Source organism: Tupaia chinensis, unplaced genomic scaffold (genome assembly GCF_000334495.1).
Source record: "Tupaia chinensis unplaced genomic scaffold, TupChi_1.0 Scaffold000042_1, whole genome shotgun sequence".
Classification (NCBI taxonomy): domain Eukaryota; kingdom Metazoa; phylum Chordata; class Mammalia; order Scandentia; family Tupaiidae; genus Tupaia; species Tupaia belangeri.
In genome coordinates, this window is record NW_006159497.1 from 1,226,299 (window position 1) to 1,250,403 (window position 24,105).

The window sequence follows — 24,105 nt, forward strand, 5'->3', positions numbered from 1 at the left end:
AAGAGTCGGGAGTACAGGAAAATGCCATGAGTCACTCTTCCCGATCATTTGGGAATTGCAGTGCTATCAGAACAAAAATGACTGAAGATGTTGATTTTACTATGACACAGGGTCCTGGACCACTGGGTTTTGGATCACCAGCAGTGGGCAACCTAGTGGTTTATTTATTTTTCTCTTTTTTGGAGAGTTTTTTTTTCTTTTTTCACTATAGGACGCATGCGCTTGCCAGACAGACAGAGTGAGCCAGAGAGCCAGAAAGCGAGAAATCGCCCCCCAGGGGGATGCCCACGCCACGATCCCTTCTCCTCCATTCTCCTATCAGGCTCTTGAGCACGCACACACATGAGACTGGCATGAGTTTCAGCTACCAGGTCTGGGACTCGAACCACAGTCGACCACGTGGAAGTCCAGCAACATAGCCATTATGCTAACTGCTGGTCCCCCTAGTGGTTTATTTTGTACTTGACCAAATTCAAGTTACTCTTTAGAATTTGACTATTTGGCAACGTAGAAACAGGTTGAGCACATGCAAACAATTTACACTACAGCTGCTAAGAGATCTCAGCCACAACAACTCATAGATGAGGCTCTGAACTGCCCTTTTTCTCCCCATGGAAATACCTCATCTTAGCCCTCCAAAATACCAAGAGCTTACATGAGGGTAGTAACACTGTGGGACCCCAGAGTGGGCACTGCAGAGGAGACAGGCAGTACTTACACCAAACATTTGTCGGAGGTCTGGATCCCGGAACCTGAAGGGGATATTGGAGACATGCAGCCGCTTGGGCTGGGACTTGTTTTCCGTGTTTTCAGAAGGCTGTGTCTGGGGCTGGCCATCCGTCGGTGCTGCGTCGTCTGTCTGCTAAAAGAACGAGAGGAAAGCAAAGAGGCTCTGAGTGCACTTAAATGTGGGTTCCAATGTGCTTTTGCTTCCCTTCAGTGGTAGAAAGAGGGCAGAAGAAAGGAATAAGGGAAGAGAAAAGCTGCTGAGTAGTTTATTCAGCAAATACATTTTGAGCACCTACTTCATTCCTACCACAGGTCTGGGATTCAACAGCGAGCAAAGCATACAAAAATTCCTTCCCATGTGGAGCATAGTTCTCATGAGGGAAAGACAAACAGTGAAGCCCAATAACAAATAAATGTAGAGCTGAGCTATGGTTTGTTCCCCCAAAGGTTCATGTTCCAGAAGCTTGGTCCCAGTGTAGTGGCTGGGGATGGTGGTGGGAATTTTGCTTTGTTTTGTCTTGTTTTAAGGTTTTACCATAGGGCTCATGTGCTGCCTGTAAAAAGAAAAACAGTGAAAGGGAAAGTGAGAAATCACCCATGGGGGGATGGCCATGCCCCAATCCCTTCTTCTTCACTCTGCTTCTGGGGCCATGGGCTTCCACACACATACACCTGCTGTGATTTTCAAGCCACCCCATCCAAGACGAGAACTACAGTCACCCAGGTGGGAGTCTAGCACCTTAACTACCACATCGCCTGCTGGCCCCAGTGGTGAGATCTTAAAGAGGTGGGGTGAATGGAAGGGCACCACCCAATCTCGTGGTGTGGGCGGAACAAACAGGGTAGGGATGCTGTCTCACTCTGCACGTGCCCACTTTCCTCTCTGCATCCATCAGCCACACTGTGATGTAGTACTAGAGGTGGGGCTGATGTCAGCGCCCAACCTCTGTACTTCCCCGCTGCCAGAACTGTGAACCAAAAAGGCCTCTCTTCGTTTTAAACCACCCAGACTCGGGTATTTGTTTAGCGACAGATTAACAAACCAAGACAAGTTGAAAGGGAAAAAATAAAGGACCAGCAGATGGCATAATGGCTACATCACTGGACTCCCAGCTAGTCGACCATGGTTCGAGTCCTGGACCTGGTGGCCTAAAATTCATGCCCGGTTCATGTGTGTATGTGCCCAAAATCCAGAGAGAAGAATGGAAGGGAAGGGATTGTGGCATGGCCATTCCTCCTGGGGAGGTGATTTCTCACTTTCTGTTTTTCTCTGTCTCTCGGACAGGCACTCTATAGCAAAAATCTCTCTCTAAAATAAAGAGAGAGAAAGAGAAGAAGAGAAAAGAAAGGAAATAAGTACTTTAGAGAAAAATAAGGCAAGGAAAAGGGGGTAGGAGGTTCTGGGGTTTGGACAGTGGAGAGTGAAATATCTCAAGAAAGGGAGACTATATGTACCCTTAACTGATGTTTTTCAGAACCTGAACATTTGCCTCCATAATTGTTGAGGCTGTACAGATGAATTAAATAAATGTAGTAAAAAGTCAGAAAAGGCTATGTAGTATTCTCAATCCAAATAACCAGCAGATTGGCTCCTTTTTAAAGAAACTTTTTTAGTTTTTCAATTGTACACATTTGGGCTGTCCACTATAGTTGACCACATGCAGCTATTTAAATTTGAGTGAATTAAAATGAAATACAACTGAAAATTTAGTTTGTTTGCATTAGTTGCATTTCAGGTGCTTAATAGCCAGAGGCAGTTTGTCCTTCCATACTGAAAGATGCAGATAAAGAACATTTCCATTGCTGCAGGAAGTTCTGCTGGACAATGTTGGTGTAGATGATGTAACTTTATTAGCATAACTAACTACTCCACTCCCACTCCCTTCCTCCCCTCCAATAACAAGCCTGGATAACATGATACTACACTGACATTCATATACAGTCAGGAACTAGGAGAAAAGTCACAATGACATTGGGTAGATGATGGCCATTGCCATCTGTTCTTGAGTTTCAACACTTGGTTTTTAGATACTTTATCTGCAATTAGCATATGCTGCCTCCAGGTGGCAGTAGATGCCATCTACAGGCAATACTTGCTTCTCTGACACTGATGGAGAGCTTGTGCCAAAGCCTACCACAGTAATGAGGAAGGACTCAGCCTTGATTACTAATCAGCAGTTTGGAAGCATATAAGTGGGACAGAACTACCAATGCAGGCACCAGGTGTAAAATAATAAAGACCCGAGAAGGAACAAACCCTTTTTATTTTTTTTTTGAGATTTTTGCTATAGGACGTGTGCACTTGCCACAGAGACATACAGACAGAAAGTGATAAATCACTCCCCCCAGGGAGGATGGCCATACTGCAATCCCTTCTCCTCCATTCTCTCAGAATTTTGGGCACACACACACACACACACACACACACACACACATACACTTGAAGTGAATTTGAAGCTGCCGGGTCCAGGGCTTGAACTATGGTCGACTACATGGGAGTACAGTGATGCAACCATTATGCCATCTGCTGGTTCCAATAAATATTCTTTTTAGAAAAGACTGGCTCGGGACCAGCAGATGGCATAATGGTTATGTCTCTAGACTCTCACGTAATTGACCTCAGGTTGAGCCCCAGACCTGGCAGCTTAAAACTCACAGCAGGTGCGTGTGCATGAGTGCCCAAAATCTGGAGAGGAGAATGAGGGGAAAAGGGATTGTGGCATGGCCATCTCGCTGGGAAATGATTTCTCACTTTCTGTCTGTCTCTTTCTGTCTTTCTGTCTCTCTGGTGAGCACACATGCCCTATAAAGCTCTCAAAAATTATTTGTTGTATTTATTATTATTTAACTTTGCTATGAAGTGTATATGCTCATCAGACAGAGATAGAGACAGAGAGAGAGACAGAGAGAAAGAGACAGAGAGAGGAGAGAGAGAGAGAAAGTGAGAAAGCAAGTCACTAGGTCCAGGACTTGAACCATGGTGGGACATGTTGGAGTCCAGTGCCTTAACCTCCACACCACCTACTGGCCCTCCAGTAGGAGACAATCTTAACAATGTGAAATAGAAAAGAAACATTCAAATAACATGCTTCATTAACAACTTTCTCATCAACACTGGTATTTACTGGTATTAGAGGATTTCATTTGCGTTCTCCTTCCAAACATTCCATGAATTGCATTTTCAAGACCTCCCAGTGGCTGGCCCACATCCCATTCTTCTGAGCTGATTTGCTGTCAATAAATGAAAAACAAAGTGTTTTCAGAGTGATAGTGATTTTTAAGAAACGTCAGAAGAGAGGAATAAACCTCTTTGGGAAAACAAAGGCTCTGATTTGCTTATTATACACATCTTCACTGAGCTGCAACTGTGTGCTAGACACTTCGGTCAGCCCTCCAGATCACATGCAGTTCCTAGTTCAGTGGAAGAAAAAGAGGGAGAGAAAAGACCATTATGTGGTTCTGGAATGACAGTGAATAAATGACACAGGGCTGAGTAGCCTTAAATCAGGGGTACACATAGCCAGAGGTTCAGTGAGGTTTGCCAGTTTTGAAGGTTAAATTCTCAAGGCTATATCTGACGTCTAGGGGTAGAGGTGAAGGGGACAAAGCCTATACCAAGAGAGAGAAAAGCAGGGGCAAAGAGGCGGAGAGGGGAAATAACGTTCGGGATTCAGAGCATAGGTGGATTTAGCAGCATTCGCCAGAGGGGGTAGGCATGAAGAAAGACAAGAGGAGATCACAGAGGTAGGCAGGGCAGGGGTTCGATCACCAGGGGCCCTGTGTGCAAAGTAAGGGTCTGACCTTCATCCTAAAAGCCTTGAGGACCATAGCAAGGATGTGATATAGACCAGCACGTGACACAAATGACAAATGTCTGTTTAATGGCTGTCTGACTCACAGAATGAATTAATGATGTGTGCATAAATAAACTAATTGAACAATCAGCTTGGCCATCTTCAAACGATAGTCTAAGAACAGTAACGTACCACGGAGGTTGGTAACCCGAGGTTTGGTTCTATTCCCATGACACAGAAATGACCTTGAATCATGACTGCCACTTTTCCGAGAGGTAAGGGACTTAGGGCTACCACCAGACTCCAAGTCTGCAGAAGCAACAGCTAACACCCCTGCTTCCAGTCTCTTCCTTTTCTATCCTGTTAAAAGTTTCTATTTAAATGCAAAATTAAAGCGAGCTTCTTCTCATCCCAAGAAGGGGACTTAGATTTGGGTTTGTGCACAACTGCTGGATGTTTCAGTTTAATAAACCTAATTAGGAATTACAGAGATTATGATTAAACATATTAAATGATTAATAGCATTATGCCGCTCATGTGAAAATTAAAATTAATCATCTCTAGTCAAACAGGACTTTGGAGAAATCTTTGCGTGTTTCCTTTGATAAAAACATACAACGCTCAATTAATCATTTTGTAGTGTATGCATATATACAAATGCCTATGGATTGTTATGTAGAAATACCTATGTTAAAAATAATCTTTAAAAAAAAAAACATGTAAAATTAAAAAGAAATGTTTCCTACTATCATGAGTATAAGGAAAGGGAAGAGGAGGAGTGTTAGGATACAGAGGTTGAAAAAGAACAACCCAAATCCCTTTCGGACAGAGCACGTTTTTTCAGATGATGTGACACAGCAGAAAACCAGGGGTTTTGAATCACACAGACCTTTAAGGGAGCCCATATTTGGTCATCTTTAGCAGGTCTTTTCAACTCTCTGAGCCTCAGATGACTCACCTGAAAAAGGACAGTAAGGAAGTCAACCCCAGGAGGGTGGTGAGGACCAAAGCCACGGGAGGTGTTGGAGCAGCTGCCTCAGAGCCTGAACCACTCTGGGGGAGGGACTCAGACCGTGGTCACCACTACCTCTCACATGGAGTGTGAACTCTTTCTCGTTCTCCTTTCCTGGGAATGCTCAGGAAAACAAATGGACAAAGAACAGCCTGGGCTTTACGTCTCCATGTGAGTTTCCCAGCAAATGACCACAAACTTGCACTGGCTTAGGGTCATACCACTGTGTCTGCTCATAGTTGTTGTGCATAGAATCTAAGTCAAGGCAGGGCTACTTCCCTCTGGAGGGTCTGGGGAAGAACTCTTCTAGCCTCACCTCTGCCTGTTTCCATGGCTCCAGGCACTCCTCATGTGTGGTTGTGCGACTACCATTTCTGCGCCCGTCTCTGCCTGTCTGAGCCTCAGATCTTCCTCTGCCTTGCTGTACTTATAAGGACACTGGCCATTGGAGTGAGAGCCCACCCTAAATCCAGGATGCTGGTGTCTCGAGATCCTTCACTTACACCTACAAAGACCCTTTCCTCCAAATAAGGTCACACGCATTCACAGTTTATGGAGGTTAGGACATGGACGTATGTCTCATGGGCCACGATTCAACCCAGTACAGTCATCTCCTAAACAAAGGAACCAAAATGCACTCAGTGAAAGTAGCTATGACTATGGAGTAGACAGATTTTTTCACTTCAAGCAGCAAAAAGCTCTCAAACTAGTCCAGAGAAGTAAGAATGTCCCTTCCAGGTTCCCATCTGCCTACTAACAGGAAAGAAATTTGAGTCCTCTTTTTGCTGGCCCAGTCTCATGGACTACCGTGCTGCAGTTGGCCCTGAATGAAATGACACCCCTCAACTGGACTGGGCAGCACTTTATCCACCCCCTTGAAAGACCACTGTTGGGGCTATGAAGCCAACACCCCTAAAGACTGGTGCTTTGACATTCTAAGAGACTTTCAAAACAGAACCTGGGTCCCCAGAACCTTGTTTTATCCCCCTACTCTCAGGCTTTCTTCCAAGGTGCGGGGAGGGGCTTTGCTTGGTATTCCATTCCATGATAAAAGACTAGAACCACCACCCAGGAAAACAATCACCACTGGCACTCTCCCTGTGCTCTCTGTAAGTAAACTCTCATCACAGGAAGGAAGAGTGAGGGACAGTAAATCACATGGGCAGTTTTGTCATGAACTACTGTCCACCTCCCAGGCCCATCCGACTCCCAAGGAGAGTCCTTTACTTGCCACCATCTGAGCATCCAGCCCCTTCTGTCCCCCTGAAAGTCAGTTACTCTAACATGCCTGGACCGCTAGTTTTCCTCTCCTTTATGAAGAGGTATTGAAGTCTTAACCATCAGGCCCATTTTGTATTCATATTTTCTATGGTTTCCATGCACATATGTAAATGTGAGAAAAAAGTGGTATGCCTTCTGTCTTATGAGTCCACCTATTGTCAGTGATTTTCAGTACACTTTCTAGAGGGAAAGGGAAAAATTCCTTCACCCCATATCATCAACAACCAAGAGGCCTCTCTGTAGGCTTCCAGTACCAACAGCTCTACCCCATGCAAACTGATAAGCAGTTGTAGCATCCCTGAGAGGTTCGTTGAAGCTTGCAGCAAGAGTAGAGTGAAATGTCTGGGGAGAAAGGAAACTTGCTAAAAAGCCTGGGGACCTGCTAATAGAACTAGCCATGTAGACTGCTTCTGGAAGGCAGTGGCTGCCAGGTTCATGGTCCATTCCCCAAGGCTGCTACATGGTGAGGTTCAGGAAGAATTAATTGCAGAAAGAGCTCCTGATTTATCTACGTCAAATTTTTTAAAATCTATTTTTGCTCTCAGCTGGGACCCACCTGATATTTATACTGGTCCACTCACCCAGAGATGGGAGGGAATTGAATAAATTCAGAAATTAGAGGGCTTCCCATGTACGAGGTGGAGTGCCCAGGACACCTTCTGCTCAGAAGCCTCCAGTCTGATCCCTTGTCATGGTCTGTGAGGGTCAGTGCTCTGGCCCTGATCGCCCCCTCCCTACTCTCTGGCCTCTTTTATTTAGGCCCTTTGCAGGCTCTCTCCTGAGCCCTTGCACTCAGAATTCTCTTTGTCTGCAAGACTCCTGCCCCTCCTGCCTGTCACTGTATAGACCTCACTCATCACAGAAGCCCCCTGGCCTGCTGACCTAAATCAGCACTGCTTCAGCTCCCCACCTCCTGGCCTGCCATTTTTATTTTTTAAGCATATGAAAAGTATTATTTACATGATGAAGCTTTCTGGGAAATGCAGGAAAATCCTTCCAACCTCATTAATAAATAGCTTAAGAGATGAGGAAATGATCATTTCTTGGGCTTCTTATTGTGGAAAATGAGTGGAGCTTTGGCAAGAGTCCCTGTGCCCAGAAAGGTGCTGGTGTGATGGAAACTCCCACTGGTACCCAAAGAGAGAGCATGTAGGCCTTCTTATCTGTCTGTCTAGATATGGGGAAAAAGAGGCAAAGGAAGGAGTGAGGCTTAAAAGCTATCATAAAACAAACAAACAAGTTGAGACATTTTATTAGAGGAGGCCACCTTTGGGTGGAATTAAGTATTGACTGGGAAGAGATTGGTTTAATTCTAGGAAGAAGGTTTTTTTTAACCCCCGAACAAACATTTCTCAACTGGCTTGTTAATGTCTTCACAGTACACATCCCTGCATACCCTCACATTAATTGCTTCTATTAACGTGTGCATTTTTTTTTAACTTGATGCATTTTTTCAGCAGAGTAGAGGGGCATTCCCAAAAGAACCTTCATGCTGTGATCCACCCCCAGACTCAGTCGGCCCAGACCTTAGTCATGTGTGCGCCCAGCATGCTCAGGGAGGTCTTGGGACATAAGCTAAGGATTTTTCCCATGTGGGCCCAGTTGCATTACCTCTGTGCCACCACCTCACCCGATTCGTACATATAGTGCCGGAGACTGACACCAGAATGCGGCTTCACAAGAGCAGGGACCATGGCTGTACTGTTTACCCTCTGACCCTACCACTCAAGCAGGGTCTCTCAACATCAATACTGTGACATCTGGGCTGGTTCATTCTTTGGTGTGGGGGGGCCCATCCTGCATGCCGTAGGGTATCCAGCAGCAGCTCTGGCCTCTACCCACCACATGTAGTGCCTACCCCTGAATTGAGACAACCAAAAACATCTTCCAGGATTCAAATGTCTTTGGGCAGAGAAGGAGGCAAAACTGCACCAGCTGAACCACTCGGTCTGGAGCACATGGCAAATTCTCAGTAAATATTGTGGATTAAACGACTAAGGTTGGCTTTGCCATGAGTGAGCTGCAAGACCGTGACCTTCATGTCTCAGGTCTCAGTTTGCATATGGATAAACAATAAGTGCATGCTATCCTGGATTCCTTAGCACGGGAAAATGATATTGAAGTGTGCGTGGGCTGTTGAGTCTCAGGCATAAAGAGGAGGCATTCAAGCATCATTAGCATTAACAGCATTTCTGTCGCTCCCTCTCTCTCAGGTCCACGGGTGTGCAGAGCTCTGAAATGCAGCCTCCTCATCACACAAGGCAGGCTGCCGGACCCTGCATGGGTGCAAAGCCCATCAGCTTTGAGAGGTGAGCTTCCTGCATGCCCTTGGCAGTGGTTCCCGAATCAGCTCGTTAGGACCACAACACATCTCCAGCTCTGGCCCCATGCGAAGGCCCTGTTAGGAGGCAGGATGTTTGCTGCAGAATTTTTCTTAATAAACAAACTCCCCAGGTATCGGCGCAGGTTATAAATGTTAAAAAAACACCACAGGCACTTTAATCTCCTGAAGATCACTTAGTGCTTCCACAAAGACCTTAATAAAGAACCGCGGGGCTCCCTCTGCTGTAATCGTTCCTAATTCAATGAATAGCTCTGAGCAACCCAAGGCTAATCCTGGTGAAATTGGATTTTGATATCGACCAATCCGGGGATGACTGTCTGAGAGAACGCACACAGTCGTGTGGAAATGTGCGCCTTTCAGATTCTGCCCCACCCAGGGTGCCCTCTCTCTGAGCTCTGGGTGGACACCACTGAGTCTACCTGTGTGGCATCTTTTGGTGAAGGCAGGTGACTAGAATTAGAAGCATAGATAAGGGATATTTAGGGCTGGATTTCTCTTAGTGTAACTCTGGCTCCATCACTTATTACTCAAGCTACTCAGAGGCCCCCTCTAATAGTGTATGCAAGAGAGGGAGAAAGAGAAGCAGCCTTGACAAGGAGCTGCCACGCTGCGATCCTTTTCCCTGGCTCCCTAGCTCCTCGGGATCCTGGGTATGCAGATACATGACCAACGGGTTTCAGCCTGAGCAAGGGATCTGAACTCGCCATAGACCACATGGCTTCAGCACTGCAGTTCGGCTTGCCACCGATTACCCCAGCAGGGCCAGCACTTCAAATCCTTCTAATCCTCAGTTTCCTCAGCCACCAGCTAAGATGACAGATTTCCATCACAGGCTGTCTATGTCTACGGTCCCCGTGGATTGCTGTGAGAGCCATCTTTACTCATCTGAAAATGGAAGAGCAAAAGTAGGGGATACAAACTCAAGAGAATATGATGAAGTCGTCAGCAGGTATCAGAAATCTGAGATTACGAAGCTCAGTGCTGAGGGGAGAGAAGGCACAATGACAGATAAAAACAAAAGCCTTACCAAATTAGAGTGGGTGGGCATTAAAAATATCTGCACTTAGAGCACAGCAGTAGAGACACCTCAAGGATGTTGATCAAATACTGTAGAGCAGCTCTGTCCAATAAAATAAAATGTGAGTGATATCTGGAATTTCAAAAGTTTTAGAAGCCACATTTTAAAAAAGTAAAGAGACATGAAATTAATTTTAGTATTATACTTATCTTAACCCAAGTAAATAAGGATGTTATCTCAATATTTCATCAAGGCAAATAATTTATTTTTATAATTTAGGTTTAAAATCGTGTATGTGTCACACTTAATGCTCCTCGTCTCAGTGTGAATACTGAATTTTCCATGGCCAAATCTGACCTGTGTTTAGGCTTTGAAAAGTTGACAGTTGATGACCTGAGGTTTTCCAAACATACTCAAAGGGTTCTGATAACTGAATCAATGATCAGTACTTACATTTAAAGTTGAATCAAATTAAAAATTGAGGTCTTCAGTTACACTAGTCATACTTCAAATGCTCAAAAGGAACTAATGGATCATGGCTCCCTGTGGTAGGCAAAATAATAGCTTCTTAAAGATATTGATGTCCAGGGGCCAGCAGATGGCATGGTGGTTAAGGTGCTAGACTCCCAAGTGGCTAAGTGCTGGACCTGGTGGTGTGAAAATCATGCCGGACATGTGTGCGCTTGTGCCCAAAACCCAAGAGAAGAATGAAGGAGAAGGGATTGCAGAGTGTTAAGGTTGCAGGTAAAATTAAGATTGTTAATCGCCTTGCTGTAACATGAAGGATGACCTTCCATCTCCTATGTGAGTAATCACCAGGTAACAATCACCAGAGTCCTTAGGAAAGTCAAAGGTAGATCAGAGGGATGTTGTGAGAAAGACTCCATCCATCATTATTGGCTCAGAAGAGGAGGCAAAAGGTCATAGACCAAAGAATGGAGGGGGCTCTAGCAGACAGAAAGGGAAAGAAAAGGATCTGATCGAGAGCCTACAGAAAGACATGAAATGCTGCCCCCAAACCCTCGATTCAGCGTGATGATACTCCTGTCACACTCTGATCTCCAAATCTGTAATGTAATACTTTGGTGTTGCTGAAGCCACTAAGCCTGGCAACATCTGTTATGGCAGTAACAGAAAGTGATCACGTTGGGACCAGCAGTTAGCGTAATGGCTATGTTGCTGGACTCCCACGTAGTCGACTGCGGTTTGAGTCCCAGACCTGGTGGCTTAAACTCACGCCAGGCGTGTGTGCGTGCGTGCCCAAGATCCCGAGAGGAGAATGGAGGAGAAGGGATTGCGGCGTGGCCATTCCCCTGGGGGGTGATTTCTCGCTTTCTGTCTCTCTGTCTCTCTCTGTCTGGCGAGCACATGTGCCCTATAGCAAAAACCTCTTTAAAAAAAAAAAAGAAAAGAAAAAGAAAATGATCAAGTTGCCACATAGGGAAGCACATGTGCAGGACTTCAGCCTCAGTGCAGAAGTTCTGCTGCACAAGGCTGCATTGGAGCATCTGTGTGCTGAGGCTGAGTGGAGAACGGCTCTAAAAAGGAGGAAAGCAGAGAAAGATAAAGAAAGAGAGAGAGACGGAGGGTCTTCCTTAGGACATTGGTGACGTGTCCTCTGAAATGAGAAAGAGGATGAAGTCAACTCTTTGTATCTATATTCTAAATAAAGTTTCAATGAAATGAATTTGGAATACCAATACCTTTCTCAGACAGCGTTCGTTATGAGAATTACAGAATTATCCATCACCTACTAGGATGAGTCTCTGAGGCAGCCCTGACTTCTGCTGCCCTAATTGTTACCGTTATTTCCCTGTACCCCATTGTTGCATGATTTTTAACCTATCTCTCTGTTCAAGGGTATAGTCAAAGTTTTCTGGAAACTGTAGAACCACCCCTGTGGGGTGGAGACACGCATATAACTGAATTTTACATACACTTTCAGGAAGCTCCCAGGATATATAAAGATCACTAAGGGCAGATGATCACTGGCTGTCACTCAGGCTGAGCACTGCTATCCCCTGCTAATTCGTAAGTGAACAGGTAAGCAGCTAAAGGATCTGGGATAGAAGACTGTAAATAAAACCACGCTGAGGTCCCACCATGGCAGCTTCCAATGCCTCCTGGAGCTGCTAGACACTGTGTTGCCCTTGATTGTGCCCTAATTAGCTATAATTTCAATTTTTGAAAGTTTTCCCTTTTGTACCTCTCTGTCCTACTAGAATGTGAACAGTCCCAGGGAAATACTCTATTGAATGTGCTTTTGAAGCCCTTTGCCATGGCACACAGCAGGTGCTCAGCAAGTCTGCAGTGATTCATTGCAGGAACCCTCTGTGGGGCCAGCTTCAACCTTCTCTGCAAGCATCTCTCATTGAGCCATCACGGAGTGGGAACCAAACATCAATGCTGCAGATTCACCTGCCTACTGAATATCCAGCATCCTCCTACCCCCACCTTCCTCCCCATGTGCACAAACGTCTTCCCAGCGATAAATAAAAACTGTACTTTTGAATAGCCAGCTGCTTCTCCCTCCTCCACCAATCAAGTTATTTCTCAGAGAGAAAAGCTTGTGAGTGTCTTCGAGGCATTATTTGATTAAGTCGACAATATTATGTGAGCAATGGTTGAGTACCCACTGCGATGTACTTGGGACCAGATTGATTTGTGTAACAAACACTTGCTCTGTCTCTTCTTACAGCCTGAATAGGGGTCTTGATTTAGCCAGTAATGCTGGTGCCGTGTGAATTTACAGGGCTCACAGTCTCTCTCTCTCAATCTGCAGAGAATAGCGGGGCAGAGCATGGGCTGGCATAATTCAATACATTGTACTATAAGCTCAGAAAATAATATCACAGAGCTCTGCAATATACCTATTTGATTTGATTTGTAAACCTGATAAAAAAGCAATCGAGAAAAGTTCAGGGGGAAAATATATATGTTCTAAGCAAAAATGTAACTATATTGAATGTGTACAAAGAACCAAAGGATGGGGGCTGGGGAGGGGGAGAGAAAATCATGCATACTAAATCAACTCCATACCCTCCATTAGACAATATTGCGCATTCGCCATTTAAAATGAAGCAAGATTGTGAAAAGTTATTTTCCATTAAAAATAATAATAATGGTAAGCCCAGGGAATGTGAATTAAAACCCATGTTTCAGGTTTTCTCGCAATCCTACTTCAAAATGGGGCTTGTGCAGATTCCCCAGCTTCCTGCTTTTTCATTTGAGCTCTGCAGGCAAACAAATAAGTTAATCACGCAGCTTTGGATGTAGTTAATGCCTCATTCCTAGCTCGGCGGGGCTGATCCTGCAGCCAGGTGACACAGATTTAAGAAATGTACAGCGCATTTCCCTTGACACGAATACATTCAATGCGCTGCTCAAAGGATGAAATTCCTCAAAGGAGAAGGGCTGAAGGACAGAGAAGGACTGACTCCAAATTCCACTGCTATTTTTCATTCTTTAGAGAAATAGGATGAGCATGTAAAGAACCAGGTGTTTAACACATCAGAAAAAGGAGATGAGCTCTCAAGGTGTCTGTATCAGCCTTCTCAGGCTGCTGTAAGGAAACACTGCAGACTGGGCAGCTTAGACAACAGTCATTTATCCTGCACATTTCTAGAAGGTAGGATTCCAAGAGCAAGGTGCTGGCCAGTTCAGAGCTGGCTGAGGGCTCTCTTCCTGGACTGCAGGTGAGAGTTTTCCTGCTGTCCTCATCTGGCAGAGAGAGCAGCCCTGGTATCTCTTCTTCTTTCAAGGACACTAATTCCTTCTTGGGTTGACCTCATCTGTGGGTTGGCACACCTGGGGTCGAGATCGGTCAACCCCTACCACCTTCTGTTGTTGCCCAGTGTCCTGTGCCTTCACGGCTGGGGCCCCCCCCCCCGGTGCCTTCACGGCTGCCGCTACCGCACTCTGCACTTCCAGCTGTCGATTTATTTACTTACTTATTTATTTTTATCGCCAGAAGACATGTGCACTTGCCAGAAAGAGAGAACTCCCCAACATGGCGTGGTAATGCTGAAACTCCTTCTTTTTCAAGCCATTGGGACTGGGATTTGAACCATGGTCTGCCATGGTTGATCCAGTTCAAAAGGCATAGAACTTAATGACTGAACTGTGGGTTGGCCTCTTCTCTCCTTTTAGATGGCTATCCCCTGCTCCAGCATTGAGCTTCCTGGCCAGGTTAGGATTTCTGCTCTCTCCTTTCTCTTTAGGCCCATGACAGTTCTTTCTAATCTTGCTACTTCATGGGATGCTAGGAAGCCTCCCCAAATAAAAATCAGGTATATGTTTCTATGGCACCAACTAATTCAAAGAGCACATCATGTTTTCTCAAGAATCCACCACTATCTTCTGTGCTGATGGTATCACAAAGATGAGCCTTTCTGTTCTCCAACTTAACAAGCTTCCAGCCTGGGCATTCTCCCCACCCACCGCAAGGAGTGACTCTCTTGCAGCTTTCTCCTCATCCCATCTTTAACCTCCTGGTTTTCTTTAATCTTGTCTCTACACAGAAATCAAGGCTAGTGGAATATCAGCTAACAACAATCACAACAAAATGTTAGTATTTTGTACTGAATCCTCAATTCCACCTAGCTAACATCTTTTTCCTTAACATATTATGCAAAATTAAAATGAACCAAATGACAATTGTATACACTATGCTAATTTTCTAGGCCTAAGAAAACTGCTGAAATACACTTCGTTTGAAGAAAATGGGTAATGAATTTAAGATGAAACTGATCTCAGTGAACACCCTGGATTTTCCTAATTACTCTTTTCTTAATATAAATGACTTAAACAAGGAGAAAAGTGCTCCAAAGGCTTTGTTCTAAAACTATTGGAGTTTTTCCAGTATATACTGGGAAATATAGATATCATTCTTAGTGAACAGTGATGTCTACTTAAATAAATTTGACAGTTAAGAATCCTGTCACATAAAGTATGAAATTTCTGTGAACTGACATGATTCAGGTTTCTTCTAAGTTCCAAACCTTACTTTTCAGTAGGCCCACATCTCCTGCACTGGCAGTTGGGCTGTGGAGTAACTCCATGTTAAGAAATGGAGATACTAAGAAATATACTCTGAAAATAGCAATGCCTGCATATCCTTTCTAGTTTGTTCTTTACCTAGACAAGAATAGCACAATTTTTCTGAATGGGTCATAAAGTGAATAGTTTGACTTTATAGACCACTCTGCCTCTGTTGCACACAAAAGCAGTCATAGGTAATATGTAAGCAAATAAACCATGACTGTGGCTGTACTGCAAGAAAAATTTATTGATAAAAACAGATAATGAAAAACAGATTTCCATTTGTTCTTAGGATAAACATTCTGGGTCTATACTGTTCTGTAGGGCTGCCATTAAAAGAATTCTTGCTGGGAACTGCTTGAGATACTTATGCGTTCCAATAGTCCCTTATCTGAAGTATAATTTGCAAATATTTGCTCCCATTCTGTGGGTTCTCTCTTTATTCTTTATTGTTGCCTTTGCTGTGCAGAATCTTTTTAGCTTGATGTAATCTCACTTTTTTTTTTTTTTTTGAGGGAGGGTCGTTGTTACCCATGCTTTAGGGGCCATATTTAAGACATCTTTGCCTACTCTAATATCTCGAAGTGTTTGCCATAGGTTTGTCACAAGTAGTTTGTCACAAGCAGTTTTATAGTTTGGGCTTTATGTTTAAATTTTTAATTTATTTTGAGTTGATTTTTGTTAGCAGTGACAGACAGGGGTCTACTTTCATTTTTCTCAGGTGGATATTCACAAAGATGTACAACAATGAAATGTGAATAAGAAACCACAAAATAAAGAAATGAAAAAAGAAAGATCTCCTGCTGTGTAAAGAACATGTGCTAGATGTAAGAGGATAAATAAGACATAACTCTAAGCCTTTGGGGAGGTCTCAGTTCTATAGGAAGAAAAGCTTGTAAATCATACAATTTCAAGAAAATGGGTGAATTCTCTGAATGAAAGATATTTGGATACAGAATTCAGCTGGAGAGGAATATGGAAAACTTCTCAGAGAAAGTCTTCCTCATTTATAACCTTAGCAGTTACTCATGCTTACAAGCAAATCTTCTGGTTCTCCAAAAGTCTAAGTCTTCAAATGAAGAAAGAGAAATATTCACCAATTCTGGGGTTGTCTCTCACCTAATTATATTATTCAAAGATCTAATGAGAAATGGGCAAGACATGAAGCAATAATACTTGCATGGTAGACGTGATGCTCTGTGACCGCGGGCAAGTCACTCACCTTCTGTAAGTCTCTATCCCTTCATTCCTGAAAACGGAATGATAACCCCTGTTCCCTCTTTGTTCATAGAGACATAAATGACATTATGTTCCAAAAAGTGCTTTGTGTATTTTAAGGTGGTATTTACCTGGATTCAATAGCTTCCTTTTTCTGGAATACTCTACATAAAAGCAAGATTTGGTCACATAGCAGGATGACAATAAGGAAGCCAATATAGTGACTATGAGACTTTTCATTATTGGGCAGAGGGTGGTCCTTCCATTTAGGAGACTTGAATTAAAGTGTTATGTTATGGGATGAGAAATTTATTGCACTTGAGTAAAGAAAGACACTACATTCAGTAGCCTTAAGGTACCTATTACATCTAAAAATTCAAGGCTCAGAGACTTAGAGAAAAAAGGAAAGGTGGGGGGCCTACCTACTGAGGAGATTTCTTGGTCCCTTTAAGCAAAATGTAGGCTTTGTGGTCTAAAAGGTAGACAGATTTGCCTGTGGCAGGGGTAATAGACAGATCTACATGTACCATATCAGTCCATCTCCAGGAAAAGGCTAATGAATACCTCTGTTGAAGTGGCCTGGAGAAGCTTGTTGAAAATGTAGATGTTGGGGGTGTGCCCCAGAAATGCCCATGTATAATATTTTGGACTTAAGAAAAATCTCTTCAAATAATCCTCATGAGTGACTGATGTGTCCCAATATTTTGACAGCCACTGTTTTATACACTTGGGGGAGGTAATACTGTAAATTCATGTGCTCAAACTAAGAAATCAACTGGACTGCATCCTCTAATTCCGTTATTTGATCTTGGACATGTTACATTTCTCTCTGAACCTTACATCCACAGCTTTACCATAAGGATTTGTGAATTAATTCAAAGAGTACTGATTGACCACCCTCAACGTGACTGGCTAAGAATGACAAGGCAGGGAGGAGATAAAAACCATAGGGAATAAAAAGGGCTTACTTAGCATGGCATTAGGTGTGGGAATCCATTCTTTAACTATCCTCCCTACTCACCTTAGAAAGCAAAATCATTGTTTATAGGACAAATCCCAAGGCTTGGGTTGGAGCTCTTATGTATCTGAGTTTGTCCATAGCCTGTGGACTGCCCTTGAATTGAGGGACATGCTTTTTCCCTTAATTAAAGTGGATAGGCTGGGGGTTGGAGGCAAGTGATGTCTCAAATGGTCCCTCTGATTGAGGCCAAGCAAGACTTCCTTATGAACTTTCTGATGTGCCCTAGTTTCTATGAGGATGTGTGTGTGTGTATAGTGAAAGAAAGAGAAAACAGACTAGAACAATGAGAGAGGAGTATTACGTACATATCATAATATAATCACAAAGTTGAATTCATGGCAGATATAACATTCTGATGAGGACGTTCATGGCTGACTCTGATTATTTGATGCTTCTAATCTTTACTATTGAATTTGAGACTACAAGCCTACTTTTCCATTCAGCCCTGCTCTGCAGCTTTCTCCGACATTTTCTTGCCTTTGCCTAACCCTTTCAGAGAGATCTCAGAACTGTCCTCCTCTGCCCACTGTAAAGGCAATAGGTTTGCTGCCTCCTTCTTCAACAGAGAGCAACCATTCTTCATTGAATGGTGAAATAAATATAATAAAACTCTGGAATATTTTTATGTGATCTTTAAAGAAGGGGAAAAAAAACAACAACCTCTTTTAAGAAGAGTAACAGTGTAGTTCATTTAGTATAAACTGCCCAGGAGCATTTGCTGGAAATATGAATCAGATCTGCATTTTTCAGATGTTTATCATATTATGTGATACTTTTATACATTTATTTCACAAGTGCTCTTTTAAAAAAGCTTATGGTTGGGACCAGCAGTTAGTGTAATGGCTATATCGCTGGACTCCCACGTGGTCGACCGCGGTTTGCGTCCTGGACCCGGTGGCTTCAAACTCACACTGGGCGCATGTGCGTGCATGCCCAAGATCCCGAGAGGAGAATGGAGGAGAAGAGATTGCGGCGTGACCATACCCCCTGGGGGGTGATTTCTCGCTTTCTGTCTCTCTGTCTCTGTCTGTCTGGCGAGCGCACACGCCCTATAGCAAAAACCTCTCCAAAAAAAAAAAAAAAAGCTTATGGCACTTGCTCAGTTATTTGAGTGGGCACCAGAATCACCCAACTGCCTTTTTGAAATGCAGATTCCAGGGTTCCTGTTTTTTCCAGGGTTGATTTGTGTCAGCCAGAGGTAGCTGGAGGAGGGGTGAAGTATGCTCATGGTGAGTGGTGAGAACCAATTGATAACTTGTCAGGAATTTTGTGAGCCTGTTGGTTAACACACCTTTAATTAATTAAAAAATTAAATTAAGCCATGGCTTATAAAGTACATAAAAAAGATAATAAATACTCAAACTCACAACTTCCAAATTATTTAACTACATTTTACGGTTACCATGCTTTTGAGGGAGTTTTCTGTTTATCGTACTTGCACAGGGATGTACTATTGGATGATACACTTCTGTACATTTTTTTCCCCCTTGACCCCATATTCATTGAGGAGGCATTGGTAATTGGCCATGATTGAGAGCATTTACACCATGGAAATTGGCAAATGCTTCAAATTAGTCTCCTGAACCCTCCTCCCCCAACTTCTCAAACTGATTGTTAAACATTTATCAGCACATCACTGGTTAAAGCTAGCAATATGCATTTGTAATAAGCACACAAAGCAATCCTAATAAGTGTGATTACTTATTAATCAGGCCACAGTTTAGGAAAATGCTGACAAAGGCTAAGATTAAAGCCAGTCCTTATCTTATATTCTGGTCATTTTGCCAGTTGTTTTAAGATTCTGCCTGGCATAATGGCTGTGTCGCTGGATTCCCATATAGTTGACTGTGGTTTGAGGCCTACCCCAGTGACTTAAACTAACGCCAGGTACGCGTGCCTGCATGCCCAAGATCCTGAGAGGAGAATGGAGAGGAGATTGTGGTGTGGCCGTCTGCCCTGGGGGGGGGGTGGTTTCTTGCTTTCTGTCTCTCTGTCTCTCTCTCTCTGTCTTTCTGGTGAGCACACGTGCCCTATAGCAAAAACTTCTCCAAAAAAAGAAAAAATAAATAAAAAAAGATTCCACCTGGCAGTAAAGCAATACCAAATACCAGTGAGGATGAGAAACCAACCATCTCTAGAATGAGAAACACCTGACTTTATGACTATTGTGTAACCTTATCTGCAAAATGGGTTTTTCATACTCTCTTTGCAGACTCATAGGAAACAATAAAATGAGATACTATTATTGAGAATGTAGCATTGAGTCTCACTCCTAATAACTGTTCAATAACAGCGATAGCTGTGTGTTTCATGATGACCACGATGATGACGTTGTTAGCAGAGGCATTTGGGAGAAAACCCTTTACATCACAGACAAAGTTAATAGATTTAAAATGGACTTAGGGCTCAGCAGATGGCATAGTGGTTAAGGCACTGAATCCCACATAGCCAACACTGTGTTTCGAGTCCCAGATCCAGATGCTTCAAAATCACTATGGGTACCTGTGTGTGCAATCTCAAAATCCTGAGAAGAGAGTGGAAGAGAAGGGAGTGCAGTATGGCCATCCCCATGGAGGGTAATTTCTCATTTTCTCTCTCTTGCTGTCTCTATTTCTCTCTGGAAAGCACACACATTCTACAGCAAAAACTAAAATTTAAAAAATGAAAACAAGAAAAAAAGAAGCTGACTTAGCAATCTGAAAGAAGGTTCCACAAAACAACACTCTTAACATCTCTTTCAACTTTTTAATATAAATAAATATATTCTAACAGTAATAGTATTAATACCACTTCACATTAATTAAATGACTTATCTTCATGATGATTGGTTTCAAAATTATACCCATTTTTCATGTGGGGAAACTAAAGATAAGGGAGAGACTACACAGGCCGGAGGTAGGAGAGTGAGTCCCACAATGAAGGTCTTGGATTTCTAAGTGCATGTCCTCCCCTAATATTGCACAGACTTCCTGCGAATGAAACTCCTAGCCATAAGCGAGAGCTGAGACTCAAAATAAAAATGGGCCCACAGAGGGCAAATTGAAGGTAATAGCTTAACTGGGGGGTGGATGGGGATACAATGAAACGTAAAGCTCTTTGAGGCTGACTCATGTGGAAGTTCTGGGTTCATCCCAGAGACCTCTCTGAGTGCAGCAAGCATGCAGCTGGCCCCATAGGACTGGCTGAGGCTGGAGTGGATCATGGAATCAGGACCATGTTGGGGGCACTGTATCTCTCTGTCTCTCTCTCTCTCTCACACACACACACTCATTGAAGAAATAAACTTTAAAAAGCATCATAGTAGATTACTTATGAAAAGTTTGCAGAGTTATGTGTAACCACCGGGAAATAATGTGTTCCAAACATGTTAATAATCCCAAATTATATGAACTGATTTGACCAGCTATGCCATTTCTGCTCCTCTTCTGCCATGGTTAGAAGAAAAGCAGGGAGAATATATCATCCCAGAGGGCAGGCAGTGTGGTGTGAAGGGCCCAGATCAGGACATCCGGACTGAGTCCTGGCTCCGAGATCTGACTGAAGAGCTGTGCAAACTTGACCAAAGCTCAAGACTTCTAAGCTTCATAAACAGTGGCAGGAACACTTAAAATTTGGGCTATTATCGGATTCCAAAAAGTTTAGGCAATTTAAAAGTGCTTAGCACATTGGGCAAATGTGACTTGTTTTAGTTTTGAATATCGTATGTAGACTCAACAAATATTTATCAAGCACATGTATGCTAGATAGGATTCTGAGTGCTAGAAATGCACGGTGGAAAAAGTACGTAAAAATTCTTCCTCTTGACCCTTTCCATGGTAGGGGGTTAATGTGGCTAGATCCCACATGGCTGACTGCACAATTCGAGTCCTGGACCCTATGGCCTGAGAAACATTCTGGGCGCATGTACATGTGTGCGTAAAATCCTGAAAGGAGTAAGAAATGGAGAAGGGATTACATTGTGACCATGCCCCGTAAGGGGTGATTTCTAACTTTCTCTCTCTCTGTCTCTCTCCAGGGACTGCATGCATCCTCTGGCAACAATTTAAATGAAAAAAAAAAAATTCCTCCTTTTAAAAAACAAGTTCTAGTGAGGGGAGGAAAAGAAGCAATAGCTTAACAAGACCATGGCAAAGTGTGTTAGAAACAAAACCTTAAAGAAAAAAATCTCAGGAGTGCTGGTCAGTGAGTGATTTTTTCAGAGGGTACTGAGTCAAAATTCCACTAAGCAGAGTGATCCAGGAGGACAGCGCAGGAAAGAATGATCCGGTCATGGAAAAAGCTAGTGCGAAGCAGGTAGAAACAGGTCAGGCAGTTTGTTGTAGACGGCTGTCGAAACTCTGCCTTTTTTTTTTTTTTTATACCTATTTTCAATTTTTGAAATAGATTTAGATTTACAGGAGAGTTGCAAAGGTACTACAGAGAGCTTTTACATATCTTTCACTCGCTTTCCCTTAATGCTATAGCCTAACCACACACATGCTGAAAAGATGTACTTTCAATGTCATAAAGATATACATGACTGAATGTAAGAAAAAAAAGAAAACCCCCAAACCCCAAACTAAGAAGTTTTTTAATTGCCAGAGGACATGTGCATGGGCCAGAGAAAGACCAAGATACAGAGACAGAGACAGAGACAGGAAGAAAGCACTTCCCAGTGGGGCGAGGTCACGTTGCAATCACTTCGCCTCCCTTTCTCCATCTTGTCAGGATTTGAGCATGCATCACTGGGTCCCTAGCATGTTTTTCGAGCCACTAGGACTGGGATTTGAACCACAGCCTGCTATGTGGGATCCAGCTCCCTTATCCACTAGGCCATGGGCCTAACTTGAGACTAAGAAGCTTTAATATATTACCATTAACTGCAGATTTTCTCCAAATGTCTCATGTTTTCCACTGATTTCCTCTTTCTGTCCCAGGAGCCAATCTAGGATATCAAGTGGCATTTACAGGATTTGGGCATTTACTCTGACAAAAGTGGGGAGTCACTGAGGACTTTTAACGTGGAAAGCGATGAAATGGCAGATGTGTTAGCATAATTTCTAGGATTTTCTTTGTCCGTTTAAATCTGAATTGAGAGCAAAAGGAAGGGCAGATGACTTGAACTATCATTTAACAGGCTTCTATAACAGCCCCCATCCCTGCTGCCCAACAGGCTTCTATTAACAGCCCACCCCTCCCCACAAGGACAGCAAATGCCCCTCATCAGGGTAACACTGAAAGAAATGGGAGGAGGTCATTATCAAACATTTTATAAGTACATAATGTAAATACGAAATAATAAACATAATATGTGTTTCCTTAGTGTTCCACTTGGCTTTTACTGCTGTGGATGCTAATTGTCCTAACACCTTAGATTTATGCTACTCCTTTCTTTCTAATAACCGAGTATTTTCAACGTCTCTTTTCTTAATTGTGTGAATGAGTAAGCTTGCTTGGTTAGAACACAGTGATAAAATGGCCACAATTATAGGTCTGATGTGCACTTGGCCTTCGTATAAGAAGAGGACACAAAATAGGAGGCTCAGCACCCGTGGAAACTGTTTCCTGGTGGGACTGGGCAAGTTACAGGTATTGGGTTATTGTTCTAAAAATGGTGGCATCTGTTCCTGAGTCACTCATCTGAAGTCACTGCAGGTCAGAGTCAGCTGCTCAGCCTTAGAACTGCCATGCGGTGAACACCCCCATATTTCTGATGAGGAAACTGAGATCTACAGAGGCTAATTGGTGTCACCCCAGCTCACAGAAGAGCTGGTGAGTAAGAGGCTGAGCTCAAGAATTCTCTTGTTTGGTTTGGCTCTTTTTGTCACTTGCTGTTTGACTGTGAGTGTGTTAGCTAACCTCTCTGTGCTTAGGTTGCTAATCAATAAAATGTGTTTTCACGTAAGAGTACATAATATATAGAACTGCTGAGAGGATAAAATAATGCACTTCGTACAGTTCTTGGAAGATAGTAGCTGGTGATGACCAAATATATCTGTGGTCTTTCTGGCTGCCTCTCCTGTGCTTCTTAGCTCTATCCTAGAACATACCTTGTTAAGTAGAAACCATCTTTTAACTTTCTCATCAACCCATGAACTCTTGAATTCTGAGAGAACAGGATCTGGTACAGAGCAATGGCTTCTGAGCAGAGCCAAATTCTTCTAAAAGACCTCCTGAGACTGACAGCTTCTTCTACTTTTTATGTTTTTAATTTTTTAAATTTCTTCCATGAGAGAGAGAAAAAAGAGAAGTGAGAGATAGGAGAGGAGAAGGGAAGAGACAGGCAAACCCAGCAGGGCCCTCATGCCACAATCCACCCCCTCATTTCAGCCAGTCCAGATTATAGGCATGTGTACACAAGCTTGGTGTGCTTATGGAGGTCCTGGGACATGAACCATTGACCTTTCCCATGTGTATGCACTTGCATCATCACCACACCACCACTCAGTCCTTCCTCTCTTCTTTATCCTCAGCGCCTAGTACAGAGCAATGGCTTCTGTACTGCGAGACCCAAACTCTTCCAAATGACCTCCCTAGGTTAAGAGCATAGACATGGCTGAGGGTAGAAGTCATCATCTGCTGGTAATCCTGTCACTTCTTGACTCCAGAACCATCCCCTTTGGCTTATGAATTCATCAAACTTGGGTTGTGATGGCCCAAACACAGACT

The 24,105-nt window shown here is 43.3% G+C and overlaps 1 protein-coding gene across 1 annotated transcript in view; it reads right to left on the bottom strand.

The window, feature by feature from the left end:
• The window catches only part of RBFOX1 (RNA binding fox-1 homolog 1), a 1,649,671-nt gene that overhangs the window by 140,258 nt on the left and 1,485,308 nt on the right, over nt 1–24,105 (bottom strand). Inside the window, exon 6 of the mRNA XM_027773019.1 lies at nt 719–862. Within this exon, the coding sequence (XP_027628820.1) occupies nt 719–862 (144 nt within the window). The remainder of the gene's footprint in view (nt 1–718; nt 863–24,105) is intronic.